This window comes from Oncorhynchus gorbuscha, linkage group LG02, assembly GCF_021184085.1.
Source record: "Oncorhynchus gorbuscha isolate QuinsamMale2020 ecotype Even-year linkage group LG02, OgorEven_v1.0, whole genome shotgun sequence".
In the NCBI taxonomy this organism is placed as follows: Eukaryota; Metazoa; Chordata; class Actinopteri; order Salmoniformes; family Salmonidae; genus Oncorhynchus; species Oncorhynchus gorbuscha.
The window spans coordinates 67,811,744-67,839,074 of record NC_060174.1 but is presented as its reverse complement, the minus strand read 5'-3'; the positions used below and the strand labels follow the sequence as shown (position 1 = coordinate 67,839,074).

At 43.8% G+C, this 27,331-nt stretch overlaps 1 protein-coding gene and 1 non-coding gene across 3 annotated transcripts; one reads left to right on the top strand and one right to left on the bottom strand.

Annotated features, from left to right (window-relative positions):
* Positions 1-4: 4 nt before the first annotated feature.
* On the top strand, positions 5-26,967 carry LOC124008001 (histamine H2 receptor-like). 2 transcript variants are annotated; one of them, XM_046318921.1, is made up of 3 exons: positions 5-362; positions 23,022-23,933; positions 24,132-26,967. In XM_046318921.1, exons 2-3 carry the CDS (start codon positions 23,313-23,315, stop codon positions 24,558-24,560), a joined length of 1,050 nt encoding a protein of 349 aa, XP_046174877.1. In that variant the 5' UTR covers positions 5-362; positions 23,022-23,312; the 3' UTR covers positions 24,561-26,967. The 2 variants fall into 2 exon arrangements, with proteins under 2 accessions (XP_046174877.1, XP_046174882.1); XM_046318926.1 differs by having other exon boundaries at positions 22,245-23,933.
* On the bottom strand, positions 14,902-14,956 carry LOC124015952. Its single transcript, XR_006835266.1, has one exon. It is a non-coding gene; the product is annotated as a U7 small nuclear RNA (small nuclear RNA).
* Positions 26,968-27,331: the final 364 nt, after the last annotated feature.

Here is a 27,331-nt window from a genome sequence, read left to right as displayed (position 1 = left end):
TGTGAGTGTGTGAGAGAGACAGAGAAACGACAGGGAATAGAGATAGGGACAGAGAGAGAGAAGAGTTGTCATTTAATTGTTTTATACGATTCATTTCTCATCCTATTTATGTAACTACAATCCAATTGAATGGGAGGATGTAAACAATAAACAAATAAATATGGCAATGACGAACACTAAAAGGAGGAGGAGGGAGTAAGCAAACAAAGGACAGGAAGAGAGGGAGAGAGCGGGAAAGAGTGATAGGGAGGGAGAGGGAGTAGACACCAGATGGAAACTGAAATTACATTTATAACCTGAGCAGAAGGTTAGGTTTGGCGAGAACCACTGTCGTCATTCTGACTCCCATCAGCCAGTGTGAGGTGAGCTTCTCATTCTGTAACTCCTTCACAGCTTTTGGCACTTTGGTTGTCTTTAAACTCGTTGTGTTTGCTGTGATTCATGTAAATTGTGAATGTGTATTTCTAAGTTTGTGTAGATGTCAGTCCAGGACGTTGTAATAGTTAACCACATTACCGCTGTGTGTGCTTTAAGTGGTTTCCTGGGGGGGTCTTAGTCTCTTGCTGTATTCTGACAGTCGTAAATAAATAATAGTCTCGAAAACCCGATCCTAGGCAACACTGTGACCAGGGTCCGGTTTCAATGATGGACTATTTTGGAATGGAGGAACTACTGCCTACGTCGTTACCTGCATCATTACTTTATACGCTTGATTAAAATACAAAATTGTTTAAAATAGTAACTAGCAAGATGGAGATCACAGAGGTTCTTTTCTTTTTAAAGAGTGCTTTTTTCAAGTGGCTTGTTTGCATCAACTACCTTCACTATAACCACTGCAAAAGTTCTGCAAACTTTGGTTTTGAATTGTGATGTTCTGGCATGTCTGCTTGGTTATTGGTCGGGAGGGTCCCACCATTTTTTCTCTCTCTTATCAATGTAGGCATGACAGAGTTCCTCTATGCCTATAGTGTCCATAATTGAAACCAGCCCCTTGTCACTGTGTTGCCTAGGTTTGGGTTTTCATGACAACGCAAATACACTGTAACAAAAAATGTAAATGATGCTATGTTTTGAACATACTGTGTATTTGGCTGGTCTTCTGCAGTTCGGAGAAGTCTCAGGCTCACATATGTACTGTTCCTTTGTGCGTTTGTGTGCCTGGGTGTGTGTCCGTCACAGGAGGCTGCTGAGAGGAGGACGGCTCATAATTAGTGTAGTGTAGTGAGTGAATGGTATGGTATGGTATGGTATGGAAACCATGTGTTTGATGAGTTCGATGCCATTCCAACTACTCCATTGCAGCCTTTGAGCCCACCCTCCCCAATTAAGGTGCCACCAACCTCCTGTGGTGTATGTGTATGTGCATCTTTGTTTACATGCACACTCTGTAACATATATGGAGAGATTGATGTGTTTGCATAGTGATCCATCTGGGTTTTGCCGTCATTGGTTAGCATGCTAATAGGTGGTTGTAGCTTAGCGGTGCTCTGTTCTGTTCTACTGTTCAATGATTTATCCTGCTGTTGGGATGGACCCAGACTTCTGACTCTAGGCAGTGACTATAAAAACATACCGGTTTATACCTAACCCTGAGGAGATGTCTTATTTACCCAGCATTGACATGTGGGTATTCAGTGGGCAAGGTAGGCACAGGCTAGCCTACACCAAGCTCTCACCAGCCCAACATGGGCTAGACCAGCATCACCAGCCAAATCCACAGCATCACCAGCCAAACACATCAAGCCAACACCAGCCCAACACGGCCCAGCCTAACCCCGGCCAATACAAGCTAACCCACACCAATCCCACATCAGCCCAACATGGGCTAGCCATCACTAGCCCAAAACAAGCCGGCTGGTGATCGCTAGCCCGTGTTGGGCTGATGTGGGATTGGTGCAGGTTAGTTTGTGTTGGCCTGGTGTAGGCTGGCCCGTGTTGTGCTAGCCCACACCAAGCCCAGCTACTTCATAATGTAGAGGTGGGGCTCATTTGAATATTTGGGGGCATAGTTGTACACACTCGTATGCACTTTTTGTGCAACTGTTTCTTTCGTGCTTCTACACCTGCATTGCTTGCTGTTTTGGGTTTTAGGCTGGGTTTCTGTACAGCACTTTGAGATATCAGCTGATGTAAGAAGGGCTATATAAATACATTTGATTTGATTTGATTCTTCCTTTTTTTCTTTTTCTTTCTGTACTATACCGCACTTTACTGTACTCTATTTTACTGTACTGCACCGAACTACTCCAATGTACTCTACTATACTGCACTGTACTCTACTGTGATGTAGTCTGCTGTACTGTACTCTACTGTGTTCTACTTTGCCATACTGCGATGTCTAAAGCTGTGAAACATAGACGACTATGATTGGTTCAGATTTGGTCTGGTCCAGAACAACCACATTTGTACTTGTTTGAGGCCTGAGCTCATATGAATATGAGCAAGTGTGTAGAATACCAATAATGATGATATTGCATATTGCTGCCTTTGTGTACCTGGTCAGGGTACATCACCATGAAGAGAATGACACTCCTATCCATAATTATGTGTTACTGAGTTGTACAGATCTTGTACCCGTGATGTTATTCCCATTACAGTAATTATGTTACCTGATGTAAATCCACTTTACTTACTGTAGTTCAATAACCAAAATATATGTTATTAAACTCAAGGTGTCATGTAATCCATTGACAATCCATTGTTTCTGCACAAATATTTTATGCGACCACGTTTTTAGAAAACGTTGGGGTGGCAGGTAACCTAGTGGTTAGAGTGTTGGGCCAGTGAACCGAAAGGTTACTGGACTGAATCCCTAAGCTTAGGTAAACATTTGTCGATCTGCCCTTGAACAAGGCAGTTAATCCACTGTTCCCTGGTAGGTTGTCGTTGTAAATAATAATTTGTTTTCTTAGCTGAATTGCCTAGTTAACTAAGAAAATAGTCAATAAACAACTTCTCTGATAGAAGATGGCTTATGTGGTATTGATATTAGTCTGAAACGTTTCAAAATAGCCTACAATGTGTACATCTGATCATTTTGGTCATAAAGGCAGTCTCATGTAGAACAGAGTTTAGTAAGATCGTCATGACTTTTAATTACTTTTTTATGAAGGTAAGGGTCAAAATGATTGAAATCCCTGTTTTCAATACCTCACCTTGGAAGGATAATGACACAGAGCCTTTTTCTAAAATGTTTATGATACTGGAGAACGCATTGGGAGCTATCTTAGACCAAACTGTCATCAAGGCAAAGGGTGGTTAATTTGAAGAATCTCAAATATAAAATATATTTAGATTTGTTTAACACTTTTTTGGTTACTACATGATTCCATGTGTTATTTCATAGTTCTGATGTCTTCACTATTATTCTAATGTAGAAAATAGTCAAAAATAAAGAAAAACCCTCGAATGAGTAGTTGTGTCCAAACTGTTGACTGGTACTGTATGTGTCCTAGAACACATTTAATTTGTTCTTTAAAAGTTCTCCGAATATTTTCTTAGGTTGTGGGAACAGTCTGGCGGGAACATTGTGGGGACATCCCGAAAGATATGTTCCCAAAATAGAAAAACTGTCAAGTTGTACAAATTATTACAATGCTACTTTTAGGGTACAAAAAACATTCACCTGATGTTGTAAGAACATTCCCGGAATACATGTTCTATGTTCTTTAATAAAACATTTCTTTAGGTTGTGGGAACATTGTGGGGATATGGTTACCTAAACACTAAAACTGTCCCGTTGTGCTGACATTCAGATAATGTTTGTATCGGACTGCTCAAAACATTCCTTTGATGTTGCAAGAATGTTGACAGGACAGCCTTTAAGTTACGTGAAGGTTCCCAGAACATTTAAATAGGTCGTGGGAACAGTGTGGGTACATTACAAGAGATTCCCAAAACACAAACTATGCTCAGTTGTGATGACATCCATACAATGTTTTAGTTAGGTTGCACAGGAGTTTAGGTTAGGTTGCACAGGACGTTCCCTTAATGGTCTTAAAAAATGAAATAAGTCCGTTTATATGACGTTCACAAGGTATTTGTTTTAGGTTAAACAAAATATTCAATTGATGTTCATGCAATATACATTTGACCTTGTCTTGGACGTCCTCAGAGCAGAATATTTAGAAAATGTTATATTTAAGTTTGACCTAATATTACCACAACGTTCTCAGCATGCACATGAGAAAGCAGATTTGCTTATTTTTTCCCCCATGTGTTTATGTACCCTGCACGTGTGACACAACTCCACCATTCATGTCATTAGCAAAGATAATAGCATTTTTAATCATATTTTGAACATGGTTTCCGATCTCAATTAACCGAAAGGAAGAGGTTGTAGTGTGGATGAAGGGGAAAGGGCAATTATTTAAACAAGGGGTGAGCCATTCGTACTAATCTACAGGAGAACCCCATTCAGGTTTAAGAATAACTTTTCAACGACTGAAGCTTTTAGTGAGATGTTTAATGCTTTAGAATGTAATACTTTTAGCCCCCAGAACTCATATTCATTAGAAAAATAAGCATGTTTAATTTTGTCTGGCAAGTTGTCTGGAGTAAGCAGGGCCATAAGTAAATATGTAAGTACACTTTGAAATCGCAAGTACGACTCCACGAGGGGGCTAAATGGGGCTTAGCCTGCGTTCCTACAACACAAAAGTAAGACTGGAGGCGACAGGGCTGCTGAAGCTGGCTTTAAGTTTACAGTCACCATGGTACACAGAATCCTCAACGAGTACGAAGTCATTTGGGCACAGTGCAGTGCTGGTGGCATTGACACACCACCAGCTCCAAGCAAATGACAATGTTATGTACATACACATTTCCAGCAATATATGGTGGACAGTACAGTAGGCCAGCAGGACCGAGGAAAAGAGACAATGGAAAGTAGGGTTTTTCAGCGTGTTAGATGCTGTCATTGGTAAAATGGCAGAACGATTCAGCGAAAGCAACAGCCAACTGGTGGAGACGTTGTGTGCCCTTGACCCGGAGAGCCATGACTTTCTAGATGTGAAAAACGTCAAACCACTGCTTGAACCAAGCCAAACAGATTTGATGGAAGCTGATTTTACTGTCACTCACCAGTGTTTGCTGGTGAGCGATGGTCCTCTCTGGCTCCAATGAGGACCCCACTTGAATTCCAGCAATGATCCTCTGGGTATCTCTCCACCATCCTGGCCATGCTTACTGCACTGAAACATGGACTGACTTTTGGGGCATCCACGGCTACCTGCGAAAACAAATGTTCTGCATTGACAAATGTGTTCAGTCAGCACAGAAGAGGCATGCTACACCCGAGGAAAGCTGAACTAATCCAACTGGCATTTGAGGGATTTCTTACAGGTATATTTCAGGGAGAACGGAGTAATTTACTACTTAGGAAGTTCCACAAAGCATCAAGGAAGCTGCAACTCTTTGAAAATTGTTTCAAGAAGATTGTTTCAATCTGGCTGGTTGGATTTGATCAAAATCTTGCTTTAATCTGTAGTCGGACACGGAACAACGAAGGCTACAGGGGATTCAGCCCCTTCAGTTCAAACTTTAGCTCCTGCAGTTTTAGTTTCATGTCCCTACAAAAAAAATATCAAAAAATGTAAAAGATTGAGTGACAGGCACCGTATCAACACAATGGACAAGGTGCTCTGCTGTATGTGTAGACAGGCTGGTCTCATAGACTATACATAACAAGGTAGAGTGCCTTGGAAAAGTTTTCATTCCCCTTGGCATTTTGTCCTATTTTGTTGCATTACAACCTGTAATTTAAATTGATTTGGACGTGTAATGTAATGGACATACACAAACCAGTCCAAATTGGTGAAGTGAAATGAAAAAAATTACCTGTTTAAAAAATTGAAATAAAATAATAATTGAAAAGTTGTGCGTGCATATGTATTCATCCCCTTCGCTATGAAGCCCCTAAATAAGATCTGGTACAACTGTCCATAGGACATAGGACAGTATCTGTCCATAGGACCACTTTATGCCATACACTCCACAGAGCTGGGTTTTACGGGAGAATGGCCAGAAAAAAAGTCACTGCTCAAAGAAAAAAATAAGCATCTCTCATCACGCCGAGAATAGCATCCTCACAGTGAAGCATGGTGGTGGCAGCATCATGCTGTGGGGATGTTTTTCATCGGCAGCGACTGAGAAACTGGTCAGAATTGAAGGAATGGTGGATGGCACTAAATACAGGGAAATTCTTTTGGAAAACCTGTTTCAGTCTTCCAGAGATTTGAGACTAGGACGGAAGTTCACCTTCCAGCGGGACAATAACCCTAAGCATTCTGCTAAAGCAACACTTGAGTGGTTTAAGGGGAAACATTTAAATGTCTTGGAATGGCCTATTCAAAGCCCACATCTCAATCCGATGTAGAACCTGTGGTATGACTTAAAGATTACTATATGTCAGTGGAACCCATACAACTTGAAGAAGCTGGAGAAGTTTTGCCTTGAAGAATGGGCAAAAATCCCAGTGGCTCGATGTGCCAAGCTTATAGAGACATACCCCAAGATACTTTCAGCTGTAAAGGTGGCTCTACAAAGTATTGAACAGCTATGCACGCTCAAGTTTTCAGTTGATTTGTATTATTTCTTGTTTGTTTCACAACAAAAAATATTTTGCATCTTCAAAGTGGTAGGCATGTTGTGTAAATCAAATGATACAAATCCCCCAAAATATTTTTAATTCCAGGTTGTAAGGCAACAAATGAGGAAAAATGCCAAAGGGGGTGAATACTTTCGCAAGCCACTGTAAACATAAATCTGGGAAACTCAAATTAGTATCATATGTTACGTTTGGTACAGTTACATAAGACAGAAGGTTACTTAAAGGTGCAATATGCTGAAATCACTCCTCCAGTTCCTGGTTACTATAATTCAAATAGTTTGCCTAATTTCTATAAGGACAAGGTAAGACCCAGATGCAGACCGTGTCGAAGTAACGTTTATTGCAGCAACAGAGGCAAAGGTACAGGACGGCAGGCAGGCTCAGGTCAGGCAGTTGTCGGAAATCCAGATGGGGCAATGGTACAGGGCGGCAGGGAGGCTCAGGGTCAGGCAGAGTGGTCAGGCTGGCGGGTTCAGGGTCACGACAGGCAAGGGTCAAAAACCAGGAGGGTGTGAAAAAGAGAGGCTGGGAAAAGACAGGAGCTGACAGGGCAAATGTAACGGCGTTCGTCTGTTGAAGGAAGAGAGTCGGACCGAAATGCAGCGTGTTTGTTACTCATGATCTTAAATGAACGAAAACGAAACGATACATGAAATAACTCAATACAAAAACAACAAACGGAACGAGAAACCTATTACAGCCTATCTGGTGAACACTACACAGAGACAGGAACAATCACCCACGAAATACAAAGCGAAACTCAGGCTACCTAAATACGGTTCCCAATCAGAGACAATGAGAATCACCTGACTCTGATTGAGAATCGCCTCAGGCAGCCAAGCCTATACAACACCCCTAATCAGCCGCGATCCCAAATACTACAAACCCCAATACGAAAAACAACATATAAACCCATGTCACACCCTGGCCTACCCAAACATAGAACAAAAACACAAAATACAATGACCAAGGCGTGACAACAAATGCTGGTAAGCTTGACAAACAAGACGAACTGGCAACAGACAAACAGAGAACACAGGTATAAATACACAGGGGATAATGGGGAAGATGGGCGACACCTGGAGGGGGGTGGAGACAATCACAAAGACAGGTGAAACAGATCAGGCCGTGACAATTTCAGTTTATGTGACAGAACAAGCAGTCATTGTGTCGATAATCAGTGTACCATCTATATAAGGAACTCAATAAAGTCCACAATAGCCCACAAATACATGTGATTTCCTGTGTGTAGGAAATTGCCCTGGGAGAGCACAGTGAGATTTTGTGCCATTGAACCTGTCACTTCTTGGTCAAAAGCATTTTGTTTTACTTTAATGTTTGTGGTATAGTGTGATATAAGCAGAATTCAATATAAATCCAATGCAAGAACCCAAATTACACCCCTGGCTGTAGCTACATATGGGTATGTTTCATCACTGAAATTATGATATTATGGTTTTCTTGGTAGCCTATTGGTTTTTGTGGTTGTGAATGGAACTGCACTTATTAGAAACGTGTTTATGGTAGGCTGTCACTGCTTAATTGATTATGTGGGTGGGATTTGATTCACAGAAGTGTATTGTGACATATCACAACGTATTACTGAACTTGTAGTTCTTCTGGTACCTACTACTATACCCGTTCAAAGGCACTTAACTTGTGTGTGGTAGTCATGTGTTTGTTATTCACCTAATATAAGCGGGTCTAATGGACCCTCAACATTATTGGGTTTAAAAAAAAATACAACCATAATTTATGTAAAAAATACTTAATATTTAATACTTAGATGTTGACTTATATCAATTACAAGCAATATAGACAGCATACATGGTTAATATTTGCCATTTACCTCTGCTAGATCACATTTATCAATAAAATGTTCCTATCAAATCTAGTTGTATTGGTCACATACACATGGTAACAGATGTTATTGTGAGTGTAGCGAAATGCTTGTGCTTCTAGTTCCGATTATAATCAATTATGCTCAAGACATGGGTGGAGAAAAAATCCTGTTTATCTTGAACAAAAATAGAGTTAACAAGGTTTTCATCACTACCGATATGTATTGCTTTGAACAGAACACATTGGAAGGACATATTTTACTTACAGTATTTAACGATAAATGAGCCCCATTGAATACAAATTAAGGCCGGTCTACACCCCACATGAGGGACTGAGTTGTTGGTTCTGTGGGTCGGGGGGATGAGGCACCAGCATCCTCCTCCTGAATCCTCCTCACAGTGGGTGCGAAAGCTGAGGTCCTTGGGATATGTTTCCTCCTCTGGATTTGAGGTCTTACCAATGCCTTGCCCAGCTCCCCCAGAAAGAGCTGTCTCCTCTGGAGCTTCCCTCTGTTCCAATCTGGGTTCAACGCTTTCCAGATGACACACACGTTGTACGCCGAGATGTCCAGATGTTGAAGAATATCACATGGCCAGCACAGGGTTCTTCTTTTGCAGCTGTAGCCAGTCACCAACTTGTCTAAATTGTGTGGCATTGTAATCCATTATGTTTTCTGTTTTTGATGTTCCTGGCCGCAGATTCTCCCACCCGTATACAGCGTGCTCATGATTACCACATTTCTGCCTTTCTTTGGAATGCAGGACACTAGGGATGTGTCGGCCACAAACACAAACTTAGAGGAATTGATAGGCCTGTTCCGTGTATTCTGGCTTGTTTTTTCATACTGTTCCTACCATCGTCAGCTTCCTGTTGAGGAGCTCTTGTCCCAGCTTGTGGGAAGTAAAAAAGTGGGAAGTAAAAAAGTGATTGCATGTGGTGTTATGGACACGGAGTCCCTGTGTCACATCCACGAAAACTCATATCCCTTGGTTCTTGTCAAGGGCTCCTCCACCTGGCTTCCCTGTAAACACTTGCAAGTTCCACTCATATGATGAAGCAGCAACACAGGCAGCCTAGATCTTGATTCCATTTTTTTGTGGGTTTAGACGGTATGTACTGCCTGAAGGGGCAGTGGCACATAAATGGCATAAGCTGCTCATCAATAGTAACGTTGGGCCCAGGGTTGTAAAACAGGGGAAGGCGGTCCACCCACTTGTCTCACACTGACCCGAATGCAGCTAGCTGGTCTCTCTGCCGCCGAGCTGGTCTGGTCTCCGTTATCGAAGGGGAAGATCCTAGAAATAATGTGGAAGTTTTCAAGAGACATTGTTGCACAGACATGTTCTCTACCAGTTTCTGCATCCCACAGGGATTCTGTGGATTCCCCATTGGATCTGAACACACAAGCAAGGATAAGAAGTATGCATGTAAATGAATTTGGTCCATCTCCTTACATCTCTCTCCAAAAACACACCTTCCCTCCAAATTAGTGCGGTTCAGAATGGTTTTCTGAACACTTTATGTCCTGCACATGAGTAACCGACATCCACGTTGGCCCTGGTTGCATCCCTATCACATTGGCAGCCATGCGGGGTGGCTCATTCCTTGGGCAAGAAGACCATTCAATTTCACCCTTTTTTAAATAATGGCCCATCTGTTCTGTTGTCTATCTACCATTGATCTTGAGTGCTGTAGAGTGGAGTACATGCACTTAGGGTGACCAGACGTCACTCACTCAGCTGACCTTTGCTGATAAACGTACACAGGTGGATTCCCTAAGATCAATTCAATTCTCTTCTCTCAAAACTGAATAATAATTTCATACACCATATTGAGGGATACATCACATCTACTGCCTCAAATTGACTTACCAAGTCATACTAACCAGGTCCGTCAGTAGAAATATTTGACAAAGGGTCCCGCCACATGAGAACCTCAGTAGTCATAATAGTACTTCTGAGCTGGTAAATAGAATAGGACAGTGTCACACGTGATTGTGTCACTGCTGAAATACTGTGACCAAAGTCATTTTCTTGAGCTATCATGACTGCCTAAGAACTGTAGTTCCATGCGTGCAGCGTGGGTGAAATGTAAAGGTAGAGATGACAGCTCATGAGTTGGTTCAACAGTCTAACCAAACCACTTTAGTCAACAACACCCTGTTATCTTTGTCCCCTCCCTGACAGTACCCAGAACCCTGCTCAGGTGGGCAAGAAGACAACACTGCCTGTTGAAATCACCAGGGAGAGCACAGACTTGCCACTCATGGCTATTAAAGTCTCCATGGAAACGGACAAGAGTTCACACCACAGAGGAATCTATATTGACTTTGTTTCACTTGGTTGCTCCAAAGGGCAGAACGCAAGTGAGACATTTGTGGTGTTCTTATACAGTGAGGCCATTATGATAATCAATTTCGATACCACTTTTCCACTGTCGTTGTTGTAAATCATTGTCTGTATTGCAGGGTATACATGTACATTATCTCTCTCATTCTTTTGGTCTCTCACAAACACTCTCTCTCCCCCTCTCCTTTTCCTTCTCTCTCTCCCCGTCTCCCTTTCCTTCTCTCTCCCCCTCTCCCTTTCCTTCTCTCTCTCCCCGTCTCCCTTTCCTTCTCTCTCTCCCCCTCTCCTTTCCTTCTCTCTCTCCCTCTCCCTTTCCTTTCTCTCTCTCCCTCTCCCTTTCCTCTCTCTCTCCCCCTCTCCTTTTCCATCTCTCTCTTGCCCCCACTCCTTTCCTTCTCTCTCCCCCTCTCCCTTTCCTTCTCTCTCTCCCTCTCCCTTTCCTTCTCTCTCTCCCTCTCCCTTTCCTTCTCTCTCTCCCCCTCTCCTTTTCCATCTCTCTCTTGCCCCCACTCCCTTTCCTTCTCTTTCCCCGTCTCCATTTCCTCTCCCCTCTCTCTCTCCCCCTCTCCTTTTTCTCTCCTCTCCTTTTCCTTCTCTCTCCCCTCTCCCTTTCCTTCTTCTCTCTCCCCGTCTCCCTTTCCTTCTCTCTCCCCCTCTCCCTTTCCTTCTCTCTCTCCTCTCCCTTTCCTTCTCTCTCCCTCTCCCTTTCCTTCTCTCTCTCCCCCTCTCCTTTTCCATCTCTCTCTTGCCCCCACTCCCTTTCCTTCTCTTTCCCCGTCTCCTCTTTTTCCATTTCCTTCTCTCTCTCTCTCATCTCCATTCCATTTCTCTCTCTTTCTCTCCCTCTCCCCGTCTCCCTTTCCTTCTCCCTCTCCCTCTCCCTCTCCCTCTCCCTTTCCCTTTCCTTTCCCTTTCCCTTTCCCTTTCCCTTTCCCTTTCCTTTCTCTCCTCTCCCTCTCCTTCTCTCTCTCCCCGTCTCCCTCTCCTTCTCTCTCGTCCCCACTCCCTTTCATTCTCTCTCTCCCCTCTCCCTTTCCTTTCTCTCTCCCTCTCCCTCTCCTCTCTCTCTCGCCCCCTCTCCCTTTCCTTCTCTCTCTCCCCATCTCCCCTTTCCTTCTCCCTCTCCCTCTCCCTCTCCTTCTCTCTCCCCCTTCTCCTTTTCCTTCTCTCTCTCGCCCCCACTCCCTTTCATTCTCTCTCTCCCCGTCTCCCTTTCTTTCTCTCTCTCCCTCTCCTCTCTTTCTCTCTCGCCCCCACTCCCTTTCCTTCTCTCTCTCCCCGTCTCCCTCTCCTCTCTCTCCCCCCACTCCCTTTTCTTCTCTCTCTCTCCTCCCTCTCCCTCTCTTTCTCTCTCGCCCCCACTCCCTTTCCTTCCTTCTCTCTCTCCCCGTCTCCCTCTCCTTCTCTCTCTCCCTCTCCCTCTCCCTTTCCTTCTCTCTCTCTCCCTCTCCCTCTCTTTCTCTCTCGCCCCCACTCCCTTTCCTCTCTCTCTCTCCCCGTCTCCCTCTCTTTCTCTCTCGCCCCCACTCCCTTTCCTTCTCTCTCTCTCCCTCTCCCTCTCTTTCTCTCTCGCCCCCACTCCCCCTTTCCTTCCCTTCTCTCTCTCCCGTCTCCCTCTCCTTCTCTCTCGCCCCCACTCCCTTTCCTTCTCTCTCTCTCCCTCTCCCTCTCCTTTCTCTCTCGCCCCCACTCCCTTTCCTTCTCTCTCTCTCCCGTCTCCCTCTCCTTCTCTCTCGCCCCCACCCCCTTTCCTTCTCTCTCTCCCTCTCCCTCTCTTTTCTCTCTCTCCCCCACTCCCTTTCCTTCTCTCTCCTTTCTCCCTCTCCCTCTCCTCTCTCTCTCGCCCCCCTCCCTTTCATTCTCTCTCTCCCAGTCTCCCTTTCCTTCTCTCTCTCCCTCTCCCTCTCCTTCTCTCTCTCCCTCTCCCTCTCTTTCTCTCTCGCCCCCACTCCCTTTCCTTCTCTCTCTCCCCGTCTCCCTCTCCTTCTCTCTCGCCCCCACTCCCTTTCCTTCTCTCTCTCCCCGTCTCCCTTTCCTTGTCTCTCTCCCTCTTCCTCTCCTTCTCTCTCCCCCTTCTCCTTTTCCTTCTCTCTCTCGCCCCCACTCCCTTTCATTCTCTCTCTCTCCCCTCTCCCTTTCTCTATCTCCCTCTTGTTTTAAGAAGGTCATACAGAGGATAATTTTGCTATTTGATTTAGAATTGTTTAAAACAAATAATTTAATTGATAGACAGATTCACTACATGGAACAACAGATAATCCCCCCAAAAACAAATATAAAGGAAGTTTGTTTGGAAGTGTCTATCATATATATTAATCTTGTTAACTGGTCCCGGGGGACCTTCAGACGAGTATTGTGAGTACTGGGGGCATCATAGAGACCAGTCGAAAGATCGGACACGCCTACTCATTCAAGGGTTTCTTTCTTGATTTTTACTATTTTCTACATTGTAGATTGTAGATTGCATGAATCAGGCCTTCATGGTTGAATTGCTGCAAAGAAACCACTACTAAAATAAGAAGAGACTTGTTTGGGCCAAGAAACACAAGCAATGGACATTAGACTGGTGGAAATCTGTCCTTTGGTCTGATGAATCCAAATTTGAGAGTTTTGGTTCCAACCGCCGTGTCTTTGTGAGACATAGAGTAGGTGAACAGATGATCTCCGCATGTGTAGTTCCCACCGTGAAGCATGGAGGAGGTGTGATGGTGTGGGGGTGCTTTGCTGGTGACACTGTCAGTGATTGATTTAAAATTCAAGGCACACTTAACCAGCATGGCTACCACAGCATTCTGTAGCGATACGCCATCCCATCTGGTTTGCACTTAGTGGGACTATCATTTCTTTTTTGACAAGACAATGACCCAAAAGACACCTGTGTAAGGGCTATTTGACCAAGAACGATAGTGATGGAGTGCTGCATCAGATGACCTGGCCTCCACATTCACCCAACCTCAACCCTATTGAGATGGTTTGGGATGAGTTGGAATGCAGAGTGAAGGAAAAGCAGCCAACATGTGCTCAGCATATGTGGGAACTCCTTCATGACTGTTGGAAAAGCATTCCTCATGAAGCTGGTTGAGAGAATGTCAAGAGTATGCAAAGCTGTCATCAAGGCAAAGGGTGGGTACTTTGAAGAATCTGAAATATAAAATATATTTTGATTTGTTTAACACTCTTTTACTACATGATTCCATATGTGTTAATTCATAGTTTTGATGTTTTCACTATTATTCTACAATGTAGAAAATAGTTCAAATAAAGAAAAGAATGAGTAGGTGTGTCCAAACTTTTGACTGGTACTGTACGTATTCGTGAGAGTCTCATCTTTCCATAGAGTAGTTTGTAGGCTAAACCGTTCGGAGGCTACAGATGATTGTGTGAGAATACTGATTTTTGGATATCTCATGGTCTGATCAACATTGCTCACACTCTGTCACCTTTCACTGCAGATGCAGAAGTGTTTCATACAGTCGGCGGAAGGGGTGGATTGAGATCCATCCAATGCAAAAGAATAGATACTGTGCCTCTAGCTTAAACTGATTGATTTTTATGGGGATTTTTTTATTGTGCTAATTAGATTTCAGCGGGGTGCAGACATCGACCTGAGGTTAAGAAATAATTGCCCCTAACAGTATAAAAGTGTCTTTTGTCCAAGCCTACTGAAAATGTCTGCGGGTGTTAATGCCATGTCTAGACTATGGAGGACGGTTTTTGTCAAATTAAAGTTTATGGAAAATTTTGGCATTTCCACTGAATAGATTTTTGTTTATACCACTCCCACATGAAAAAATATTATAGTTAAAAAGCTGTAGTGTTTTTGTGGACTATATTCTTTTTGCAGACTGTGGTATACTGTATTTTTTTCCTATAGAGTTTTTGCAGATATTACTGTAATAGACTATAGTATTTACAGTTTAATATAGTATAAATACTGTAGTATTACTCTAGTTAATAAACTGTAGTATATTCTATAGTACTTTCTATGGTGTTTTGCGGGCTGTACTACAGTATACTGTAATATTTACTGTTGTGTTTTTGTGGACATTATACTGTAGTTTTACTATAGTGTATTATTTTATTATATTTTGCATAGAAAAGGAGGGCTTTCTCCTTGAGGAAACCTACTTGGCAAATACTAAAAGAGCAAATTTTCCATAAACTGTAGGTAGGCAGGTATCCTTGTGGTTAGAGCATTGGACCAGTAACCGCAAAGGTTGCTAGATCAAATCCTTAACTGACTTGCCTAGTTAACTATAGTATTACTATAGTTAAACTGTAGTGTTTTTGCAGACTGTAGGATACTGTAGTATTTACATCTCATCGCAATATTCTATAGTAATTGCTACACACGAATGAGAGACACTACATTGTGTAGTATAGTACAGTTCTACAGTTTACTACAGTATTCTACAGCAAACTGTAGTATTTTTTTCACGTGGGACTGCAGTCAAAGTCGGACACAAACTCATATGGATGATATTATGCGAGAAAGAAAACAGAATGACACAATTTCAAGAATATTTTATGAATGGTCTAGACCCTTCATGTTACCTAAGGAGAAGTGTGAAGCCATTTAGCTTACACAATTACTGTTCATCGTTATACTTTGTGTTCTGCATGTTTCTGTGTTCTCTGTAAGTGTGTGTGTGGATTGATGCCTACACATTCATATCAGTTGTGTTCCCACATTGTATTCATCTTTCCTTATTTCTATTGTGGATTGTGTTTACGTTACGTGCACCTATGGAAAGTCTACAAAACTATGAGCAAGCCAGCCTATGTATTGAATACATGGATTCGCATTTCGCTACACTCGCATTAACATCTGCTAACCATGTGTATGTGACAAATAAAAATTTGATTTGATTTGATTTGATTTGATTTGATGACACTGATGAATGAATACTACACACAAATATTAAAAAAATATTAAATATTAATAAAAAAAGAGAGTAATATAATTCTGCACCTTTGGATAGTTCTACTGTCACACTTGCTATTGGCACATTTTGTCAGATGTGCTCCCTCTCCAGCCTCTAGGTCACCAGGCTGCTCACCTGTCCCCATCGTTACGCGCATCAGCGCATAATGACACTCACCTGGACTCCATCACTTCCTTGATAACCTGCCCTATATATGTCACTCCCTTTGATTCCTTCCCCAGGTGTCATTGTTTCTGTTTTCTGTTCTGGTTTATGTTCATTAAATGTTTCACTCTCTGAACTTGCTTCTAAGCAAACACATTACAGAATGACGCCTCACCATAGGGAAGCATCAGGGAGTTTTCTTTTGTGTTGGAGGTGAAGTCAGGTCTGAGTGTCCAAACCGGAGCTACCTGGGAGGCCTCAGCCTGTTTGTCAGGCTCTCCTGCCTCAGCTGGGTGAACAGGTTCCCAGTGCCTTGACCGAGGCAACCGGGGAAGTCTTAGCTAGCTCATTAGGCTCTCACACCTCAGCCGGTTCATCATAATGACTCTCACCTGGACTCCATCACCTCCTTGATTACCTGCCCTATATCTTTAAGGCAGGGGAGCCCGTCAAGCCCACTGGGGCGTCAGGTAGCCTAATGGTTAGAGCACTCGACAAGTAACCAAAAGGTTGCAAGATCAAATCCCCAAGCTGACAAGGTAAAAATCTATTGTTCTGCCTAGTTAAATGAAGGGGGAAAAATGTAACATGTCACTCCCTTTGGTTCCTTCCCCAGGCGACATTGTTTCTGTTTCCTGTCTGCGTTGTTCATGTTTCTTGTTTTGTATTATGTTCAATTTATTAAATGATCCACCCCTTGAACTTGCTTCCCGACTCCCAGTGCACATCACTACATCTACTTCCAATTTTGATCATGATTTACTGACTGCAAAGAAAATGTATTGACCTACTTGGATTTTTAAAAGACAAACTAACTTCCTGTTTTGTCTGCTCGGACTAAATAGATAAGCACGGTTGTGTTTTTGCAGGCAGTCGTTCTTTTGATGAATGTATTTGCAATTTTGACAGCTCAATATAGTTTTGATGAATGTATTTGTTTTGAGATTTGGAAAACCCATTTACTGTTTTTCAAAAACTTGTGGACTCTGTTTTAAAAATCGACAACATTGTTCCAAAAAAATGCTTGTCTGTGATTGAAAAAAAAAAACATAAAGCCAGCTCTACAGTGCATATCTCTGCCCGCAGTTATGCATGGGGACTGCATTGTCTTTGAGTTGCAGGATATAAATGTTTAGAGCCTTTGCATACCTTGTCACACCCTGATCTGTTTCACCTGTCCTTCAAATCAAATGTATTTATAAAGCCCGTCGTACATCAGTTGATATCTCAAAGTGCTGTACAGAAACCCAGCCTAAAACCCCAAACAGCAAGCAATGCAGGTGTTGAAGCACGTTGGTTAGGAAAAACTCCCTAGAAAGGCCAAAACCTAGAGAGGAACCAGGCTGTGAGGGGTGGAACATGGCCAAGATGTTCAAATGTTCATAATTGACCAGCATGGTCAAATAATAGGTCTGGGACAGGTAGCACGTCCGGTGAACAGGTCAGGATTCCATAGCCGCAGGCAGAACAGTTGAAGCTGGAGCAGCAGCACGGCCAGGTGGACTGGGGACAGCAAGGAGTCATCATGCCAGGTAGTCCTGAGGCATGGTCCTAGGGCTCAGGTCCTCAGAGAGAGAAAGAGAGAATTAGAGAGAACATACTTAAATTCACACAGGACACCGGATAAGACAGGAGAAGTACTCCAGATATAACAAACTGACCCTAGCCCCCCGACACAAACTACTGCAGCATAAATACTGGAGGCTGGGTCAGGAGACAATGTGGCCCCATCCGATGATACCCCTGGACAGTGCCAAACAGGAAGGATATAACCCCACCCACTTTGCCAAAGCACAGCCCCTACACCACTAGAGGGATATCTTCAACCACCAACTTACCATCCTGAGACAAGGCCGAGTATAGCCCACAAAGATCTCCGCCACGGCACGACCCAAGGGGGGGCGCCAACCCAGACAGGAAGATGACATCAGTGACTCAACCCACTCAAGTGACGGACCCCTCCTAGGGACGACGTGAAAGAGCACCAGTAAGCCAGTGACTCAGCCCCTATAATAGGGTTATAGGCAGAGAATCCCAGTGGAAAGAGGGGAACCGGCCAGGCAGAGACAGCAAGGGCAGTCATTGTGCTTGTCTCCACCCCCCTTCAGGTGTCACCCATCTTCCCCACTTATCCCCTGGGTTATTTATACCTGTTTTCTGTCTGTGCCAGTTTATCTTGTTTGTTCAAGCCTACCAGCGTTTTGTGTGTCAGCTCCTGCTTTTTCCAGTCTCTCTTCTCTCACCCTCCTGGTTTTGACCTCTGCCTGCCCCTGAGCCTGCCTGCCATCCTGTACCTTTGCCCCTACTCTGGATTACCAACCTCTGCCTTGTCTGACCCTGATGGTCGGCTACGGGAACGAAGGAGGGAGAAGAGGTACGATTGTGGTCCCAATCGCTCACTCAGGGATCCCACCTTGCATCTGAACTCCGGAAGTCCCCAGCGTTTACGTGTCCGAGAGGGTCCAAGCTTACTCGAGTCCCTCCAAGAGCCTCGATGTCGATGCAGCTAGGCTGTCTCCAGCCGACACCATACCCAGAGTTGTCTGTATTGAATTACTGCCGGTCATTATGTGTCTACCTGTCCCCTCAAGAGACCTTACTCATTCGTTGGAGTGAGTACTCTGGTGGGCCTTAAAGATAATTTCTTTGTCTCCCCTTGCTCGCCACCCTGCGGTGGGGTGAACATTCCAAGTCTCTCGAGGTACTCATCGACTCGGGGGGGGGGGCGATGTGAGTCTCATGGGTGTTACCCTGGTGTCCGAGCTGAGCATCCCCACTCAACCCCTCTCCATTCCCATGGGTATTAGAGCACTGGATGTCTGCTCTATAGGCCGGGTTACCCACCAGACCACCCCCAACCTACGAGTGTCGGAACCACAGCGAGACGATCCAATTCCTGCTGGTTGATTCTCCGCAGGTTCCCGTGGTATTGGGATTCTCTTGGCTCCAGCAACACAATCCCTCCATTGACTGGGTTACTGGTGCCATCATGGGCTAAAGCCCGTCCTGCCACACTCATTGCCTGAAGTCAGCTCTGCCTGCCCCGGGACGTCTTCCTGGGGGCTTGGAAATTGCCCCAGACCCCTCTGCCAGCTCCGCAGAGTACCAGGACCTCCGGAAGGGGTTCAGTAAGACCCGGGCCATTTTGCTTCCACAGCAATGACCGGTATCCAAGAAGGTCAAGCCTGAGGTGCCGGCACGCCACTATAGGCCTCTATAGGCTATGACCCCGGAAGCCGAGACTTGATTTACCCCCGCTCCAAGATCATTAGCCCCTCTGCTGTTTGTCCTCTGTTGCCCCGTACCCTCCATATTGTTCCTACCTTTTCTGTGTCTGGAGTTAAAACTGTTGTTTCCAGGCCTACCCCTCTCCCCTGTCTCATTGACGGCCAACCAGCGTACGTGATGAGACGTCTCCTGAAGGCTCGACCTGGGGGCAGGGGATTCCTGTACCTGGTTGACTGGGAGGGTTATGGCCCGGGGGAGAGGTGCTGGGTCTCCGCTAGGGATGTCCTGGACCCAGGCCTCATCTCTGAGTCCCAGCGCCGGCACCCCGCTCAACCAGGTATGGGCCCAGGTAGGATGCAGGGGAGTGGGTGGTACTGTCACGCCCTGATCTGTTTTACCTGTCCTTATGCTTGTTGCCACCCTCCTCCAGGTGTCACCCATCTTCCCCACTTATCCAATGGGTATTTATACCTGTGTTTTCTGTCTGTTTGTGCCAGTTTGTCTAGTTTGTTTAACTTCTTGCGTCGAGCCATCCCGGATCCGGGATCGTGACTACAGCCTCAAGCCCATTACCATAACGTAACGTTAACTATTCATGAAAATCGCAAATTAAATTAAATCAATACGCTAGCTCTCAAGCTTAGCCTTTTGTTAACAACACTGTCATCTCAGATTTTCAAAAATATGCTTCTCAACCATAGCAAAACAAGCATTTGTGTAACAGTATTGATAGCTATTGATATCTAGCGTAGCATTTAGCGTTAGCATTCAGCAGGCAACATTTTCACAAAACCAGAAAAGCCTTCAAATAAAATTATTTACCTTTGAAGAACTTTGGATGTTTTCAATGAGGAGACTCTCAGTTAGATAGCAAATGTTCAGTTTTTCCTGAAAAATTATTTGTTTAGGACAAATCGCTCCGTTTTCTGCGTCACGTTTAGCTACGAAAGAAACCTGTATCCAGGATTGTGTAAATCTATCCGCAAGCTCATTAGCATAACGCAACGTTATCTATTCATGAAAATCGCAAATGAAATGAAATAAATCTATTTGCTCTCAAGCTTAGCCTTTTGTTAACAACACTGTCATCTCAGATTTTCAAAATATGCTTTTGAACCATAGCTAAACAAGCATTTGTGTAACAGTATTGATAGCCTAGCATAGGATTATGCCTGGCATTCAGCATGCAACATTTTCACAAAAACCAGAAAAGCATTCAAATAAAATCATTTACCTTTGAAGAACTTCGGATGTTTTCAATGAGGAGACTCTCAGTTAGATAGCAAATGTTTTTACAAAAAGATGATTTTTGTTGACAAATCACTCCGTTTTCTTCATCACGTTTGGGTAAGAAAAAAAACTAAAATTAAGTCATTAAAATGCAAACTTTTTTCCAAATTAACTCCATAATATCGACAGAAACATGGCAAACGATGTTTAGAATCAATCCTCAAGGTGTTTTTCACATATCTATCGATGATAAATCATTCGTGGCAGTTGACTTTCTCCTCTGAAGAAATGGAACACGCATGGACCAAGAGATTACGCAATAATTTCGACACAGGACACCGGGCGGACACCTGGTAAATGTAGTCTCTTATGGTCAATCTTCCAATGATATGCCTACAAATACGTCACAATGCTGCAGACACCTTGGGGAAACGACAGAAAGGGGAGGCTCATTCCTGGCGCATTCACAGCCATATAAGGAGATATTGGAACACAGCGCATTCAGAATCTGGGGCATTTCCTGTATGGAACTTCATCTTGGTTTCGCCTGTAGCATTAGTTCTGGGGCACTCACAGATAATATCTTTGCAGTTTTGGAAACGTCAGAGTTTTTTCTTTCCAAAGCTGTCAATTACATGCATAGTCGAGCATCTTTTCGTGACAAAATATCTTGTTTAAAACGGGAACGTTTTTTATCCAAAAATTAAAAGAGCGCCCCCTATCTCGAAGAAGTTAAGCCTACCATAGTTTTGTCTCAGCTCCTGCTTTTTCCAGTCTCTTTTCCCACCCTCCTGGTTTTGACCCTTGCCTGTCCTGACTCTGAGCTCGCCTGCCTGATGACTCTGCCTGACCCTAAGTCTGCCTGCCGTCCTGTACCTTTTGTCCCGACTCTGGATTACCGACCTCTGCCTGACCTGACCCTGGACCTGCCTGCCGTCCTGTACCTTTGCCCCACTACTCTGGATTATCGACCCCTGTCTGCCTTAACCTGCCCCTATTACAATAAACATTATACTTCTACACAGTCTGCACTTGGGTCTTACCTGATATACCTGTCATATAGCTCCCTCCTTTTCATCAGGTCCCTTTGGTGGGTTTTGCTCTGTTGAGGCATTTATCCAGGCCCACTTCACCATTACTAGATATGAAGTGCATAGTCGGCCCTCAACAAAGATCTCTTTCCTGGCTGACTCCTGATTGCCTGTGCATATTTTCTCTAAATTACAGTCAATCTTTCCTTATATTCAGACTATGGTTAATTCATGATCTTGTGAGGAAAGTACTGTATGTTTGGCCTGTGCTGACTGGGCTGGCTGCCTGCTGTGGATGTTGCCTGCGTAGCGCCTCATGCCTCTGTAATTTGATTGCCGTTTGGATGGCACAGTATAATCGCATCAACTGGGAGCTTTCATAGCTCCCCTATGTCGGTGTCATCCATCCTTAATGATTGTATTGGATCAGCCCTGTTCAGGCCAGGTTTCATCTGTCTGTAATGGGAACACTAGCTACAGTACTTCACCTGGGTTAGGGAGTTGTAGAGGGAGGGCAGCTAGTGGAATTATAACATATCCCCATAAGAACATGGATATTTTCACTAGTCTGGACATTTTCAGTACCTTGGACAAGTCCAAGCTAATGTTAGAGCCCAAATGTGATGTGGCCTTCTAAGAAGTGCTAATGATGTCTCAACATGGTTTATAAAACAATGCCTCGCCTGGTGGCAATTTCCCAATATTCAATGTTAGATTTTAAATGCATATTTTGAGCAGGCCTTTAGGTCATCTTTGACTCCTGGGTTCTGGGTCCAATATGTAAGCTGCATAATCAAAAGGCCTGCAGATAAACTTTAGCGAAGCTTCAAGCTAATGCTGGCGTAATGTTCTTGTGTTCTTCCAGAACAAACAGCACCACACTGCATCAGAGGCAAGTGCATTCATTAACATTTCTCCTTCACATGATGTGCAATTGAATTACCATCATGAAAGAAAACAATTATTCAATGAAGTGAAGGACGACCTTTGATATTTCAACCATGTACTGTATATTAGACACCAAAGGGCCATTGTTTCAGTTCTGTAGTCTAAGAGACGTGAATTTTCATACATAAAAAGTATATATATTATATATTTGCGTAATGACAATTTTCTCATGGGTCAATGTTTTTTTTACCTTTACCTAAAGGCTGTCATGTTATCCAACACAGCCTTAACCTCGTACCACTTAACATCAGTCTACTAATGCACTATCATGTTGAAATCAACACAGCCTTAACCTCGTACCACTTAACATCAGTCTAACTAATGCACTATCATGTTGAAATCAACACAGCCTTAACCTCGTACCACTTAACATCAGTCTACTAATGCACTATCATGTTGAAATCAACACAGCCTTAACCTCGTACCACTTAACATCAGTCTACTAATGCACTATCATGTTGAAATCAACACAGCCTTAACCTCGTACCACTTAACATCAGTCTACTAATGCACTATCATGTTGAAATCAACACAGCCTTAACCTCGTACCACTTAACATCAGTCTACTAATGCACTATCATGTTGAAATCAACACAGCCTTAACCTCGTACCACTTAACATCAGTCTACTAATGCACTATCATGTTGAAATCGACATAGCCCAATGGCCATTGTTTTGTTTTTTTGTACACCAGGGCAGCTTGAAAGAGGACATCTTCTGTGAAATTATTAAACAAGAGATGGCTGCAATACAGCATCCCCCGACAGTGTGAAGCCCTCATTAATCTGATGGATACTGACAGCTGAATTGACAGGACCCTGTCATTATACCAAGTCCTCAACAAGCTTGTTAAGCAGAGGGCTGGATTCTATGCAGTAGTCCTGTCTGTAGTCCTGCCTGCAGGAGAAGATAAGCTGACAGAAGCAGTAGGTCTGATGTGGAGGCAGGGCCGGACCTTGTGACCTAGTGCAGGGGGAGGCACACCATGATCTCCACGGCACTCCGTTGGCTGTTTCTGGTGTCCTTCATCGTGTTGACCATCGGCGGGAACGTGCTGGTGTGTTTGGCCGTGGGGCTCAGCCGCCGCCTGCGCCGCATTGCTAACTGCTTTGTTGTGTCACTAGCTGTGACGGATCTGTTGCTGGGCCTGCTGGTGCTTCCCTTCTCTGCCACCCTGGAGCTGCGGAGTGGACACTGGCCCCTGGGGGGCACCCTATGTAACATCTATGTGTCTCTGGATGTGATGTTTTGTACGGCCTCCATTCTGACTCTGCTGGCCATCAGTGTGGACCGTTACCTGGCCATCTCAGCCCCACTCTGCTACCCCCGCAGGGTCACCCCTCCCCGAGTAGCCCTGGCCATCACCACCATCTGGGTCACTTCCCTGGCCATGTCCTTCCTCCCCATCCACCTGGGCTGGAACACGGCTGACTTCAGGGTGCAGAACCTGGACTGGGGCATTTGGGACGAGGTGGAGGAGGGACGCACCTGCCGCTTTGAGTGGCATAACAACTACGTGCTCCTAGATGCCTTTGGCACCTTCTACCTCCCACTACTGGTCATGTGCGGGATGTACCACTGCATCTTTCAGATAGCACGCAAACAGGTTCATTTTATTTATTTGTTGTGTGGTAGTATCATCAGTGGTAGTAGTGATAACAGTAATTATGACTGGAGCAGCAATAGTAGTATTGGAATAATTAGTAGTAGCTACTGTAGTTCCATCCATTTATTAATGTCATCATTTCAGTCATCCATCTGCTGACCCTCTTTCTCTTTAACCTGTCTTTATCCATCCATTCAGGTACGGCGTATCCGAGCTGCCACACCCTCATTCGCCCCCACAGCATCAGCGGCGGCCACAGCGCGGGAGCACAAGGCCACAGTGACTCTAGCAGCAGTCCTGGGGGCCTTCATTATCTGCTGGTTCCCCTATTACACCTTCTTTACCTGCATGGGCATCGGGGCAGAGACTAACCCCCCTACTACTGCCCACTCTGTGGTGCTGTGGCTGGGCTACTTTAACTCCGTTGTCAATCCCATCCTGTACCCAGCCTTGAATAGGGACTTCCGCAGAGCCTATGGGGAGCTGCTGTGCTGCAGGGGGCCGCGGTGGAGACACATATCCACAACTATCTGCGTGTCCTTGCAGAAACAAGTGCCCCTCTCTAGCGAACACAGAGACACTGATCTGACCAATGGCCACACAGACACCCTCCCTAAAGACAATTAGCCAGAGGGAAAGAGCCTCACCTCTCAGAAGAGCAATGGCAGCAACATTGCTGACCAGACCTGGTAAAATACAATACACACTGGATAGGGACTAGGTAACACATGCAGGACACTTTATAAAGGTGAATGAGGGACAGTTGTGCAGGAGCTAGTACAGTATGATATAAAATGACTGATACGTTATCTACCACCTGCGTATAAAACAAAGGAGAACAAACCCATACCAAGAAGATAAAGAGAACAGAGAGCCGAGTCAATATTAACTGTCTAAATAGCTGTGTCTGTGCTGATAATTTCCCAGCTAACTGATGGAGACATAGGCAGTTAAATGTTTTGGTGATCCTCTCTGTTGCAGACCCACTTGTGGTGAATTGGTGACTAACCTGGATGGATTTACTTGAATGTATATGTGTGTTCATCCCTAAAAGGTACAGAATGTCCAGTCAGAGCTACAGTATGTTGGATGGCTTCCAGGAGGTTGGCGGAGGGGATACAAGGACATCTGGATGTGTCATCCAGGCATCCCGGCCCCATATGGGATACCTGTCCACCTTTAAAAAATGTACCCCTGCCTCAACAGCCAGTTGATGTAGTTCCACTGGGCATAGGTTCCCTCAACTTCAGTGGTTTCTAAACCTTTTGGTGTTGTGACATCTTCCTATGGTCCTCAGATTAACCTAACTGTTTCCTGCCACAGGCGACAGCCCAATCTGTGACGCAGTAGAAATACCTGACCTACTGTTTGACAATTATTATCTCACATCAACCCAACAACCCCCACATTCACATGTGCTGCCAAGATACACTCACCTGTGCTGCTATTATATGGCATGTGACATTCACACCATGAGACGTTACTGTTGACTGTTTATCAGAATGTAGTGTAATTTGCCCACTGGATTTGTAGACTTTGTTTCTGTCTGGCCATGTGACCTCATATTGTACATACAATAGTTCATAATATAAGTGAATGACATTTTTTTTTTTAAGTGCCCGATACAATCAAATACTCTCATTCACACTCGGACACTTGCAAACGATGTACTTTGTCTGCAATGACTTCTATAAATGACATGTCCCTGCCCTCTAGTGACCAAATGTGTCATCGCACTCACCCTCACAAGAAGAGGTGACAAAATCAATTGTATCAGTATCTGTGTGTACAAATCATTGTTACAGACATATGTTTATCTATAATGTATTATACATGTACATACGACCAATTATAATGACCTAATATGTCCTGGTTATTGTTGAACTGCAAAGCAAGAAATAAAATTCCAATCTGAAAATGGAATTTAAACATCACCTGACAATTTATTTTCACTAAGCACTTTCAGGCATGATACAGTACAGTACCTGTACTGTAATTAAAATCTGGAGAAACAACAACCAATTCTCCACTCTCACACTCTGAACCCTCTCCAGCAATCAAATCCTTCTTCTGGAAACTCTTGTTGCTCTTGCTCTCAGTGACGAACCACTTCATATCTGAAGACAGACAGCAATCATATCCTCAATATCATACACAACCGTTTTTGACATTATACCTTTACGTGAGGATATTGTTTCTTCTTGTTATGTGTTTTTTTTTTATATATCTGTAGTAGTATTGAACTACCATTGGGATTACTGAAGGTCAAGACAGCTCGTGACCTCCAGGGAGAAGTTGTCTGAGCTCCAAGGAGACTCCTCAGCTCCACGCTTCTCTCCGGGCCCACTCTCTGAGTTAGGGACATCCTGACGTCCATCTGACACATCTGAGATTAAACGCACCAGATATTCATATCCAAGAATCAGATTCCTAATTGTACATTTCTCTGACATCATTTGCATATTTCTGCTTCTGACAAATTTGCGAGGAGATGTGGCCTGATAGGCCTGCATTTTGCAACACTGCTTTATGATATACCAACGGGGATTATTATTATTAAGTTTATAAAACAATACATAAAAGATGAGTCTTGGGTCAAGGGAATGCATCACAACAAGTCTTACCAGTTGTGTCTTATAACCACAGAAGCAAGGAAATAGCATTGAACAAATAGCAGAGAGGTGTTACCTGATAATTCATTACCTGTTAGCACCAAGGTGGAAAACGTGAAACAAACCAAACAAAACTATGTTGGTAAATCCATTTAAATTCTCTTTTTGACAGCACCTCTTTTGATTTGAACGAAACCTTTCATTGTAGAAGTGGCCAGAAAGGGACTTTTTGGACCTGAATGCGTTCAAGAGATAAAGGTGCTCAAATTGTATCTATTTTGCATACCCCACCATACCATGAGACATCCATGTCTTCGTCAGTGGAAAAGATACATGGTTTGGATTGATATAATTTAAAAAACAACCCATTTTATAATTGAGTTTTTTTTAAATAATGTACAATGTCTCTTTTAAATTTTTACATTAAACGTCAATTATCTAAAATCTCGTAAACTCCGATATTTTTCATATTTGTATATATTGCCACTTAGACCCTCTTTTACATCATCTGAGGTTTTTGTGTTGTGCCTGTCATCGGGTGGAGACACAACATGCTCTTTCTATGATCTCAATAGGTTACTAGCCAACACTTAACCGCTAGGCTACCTGTTTTACAACAAGTGATGGTAGACGAGGCATCTGTTACAGCATTCCTTATTTTGATTTAGACAAAGACAGGACTAACTTCATCTTGGCGTGACAACAAATGGTCAACTCATGCACAATTAGGCCTAGTCTGTGCTTCAGTCTGTAGCCTACTGATAATATAATAATAATAATATAATA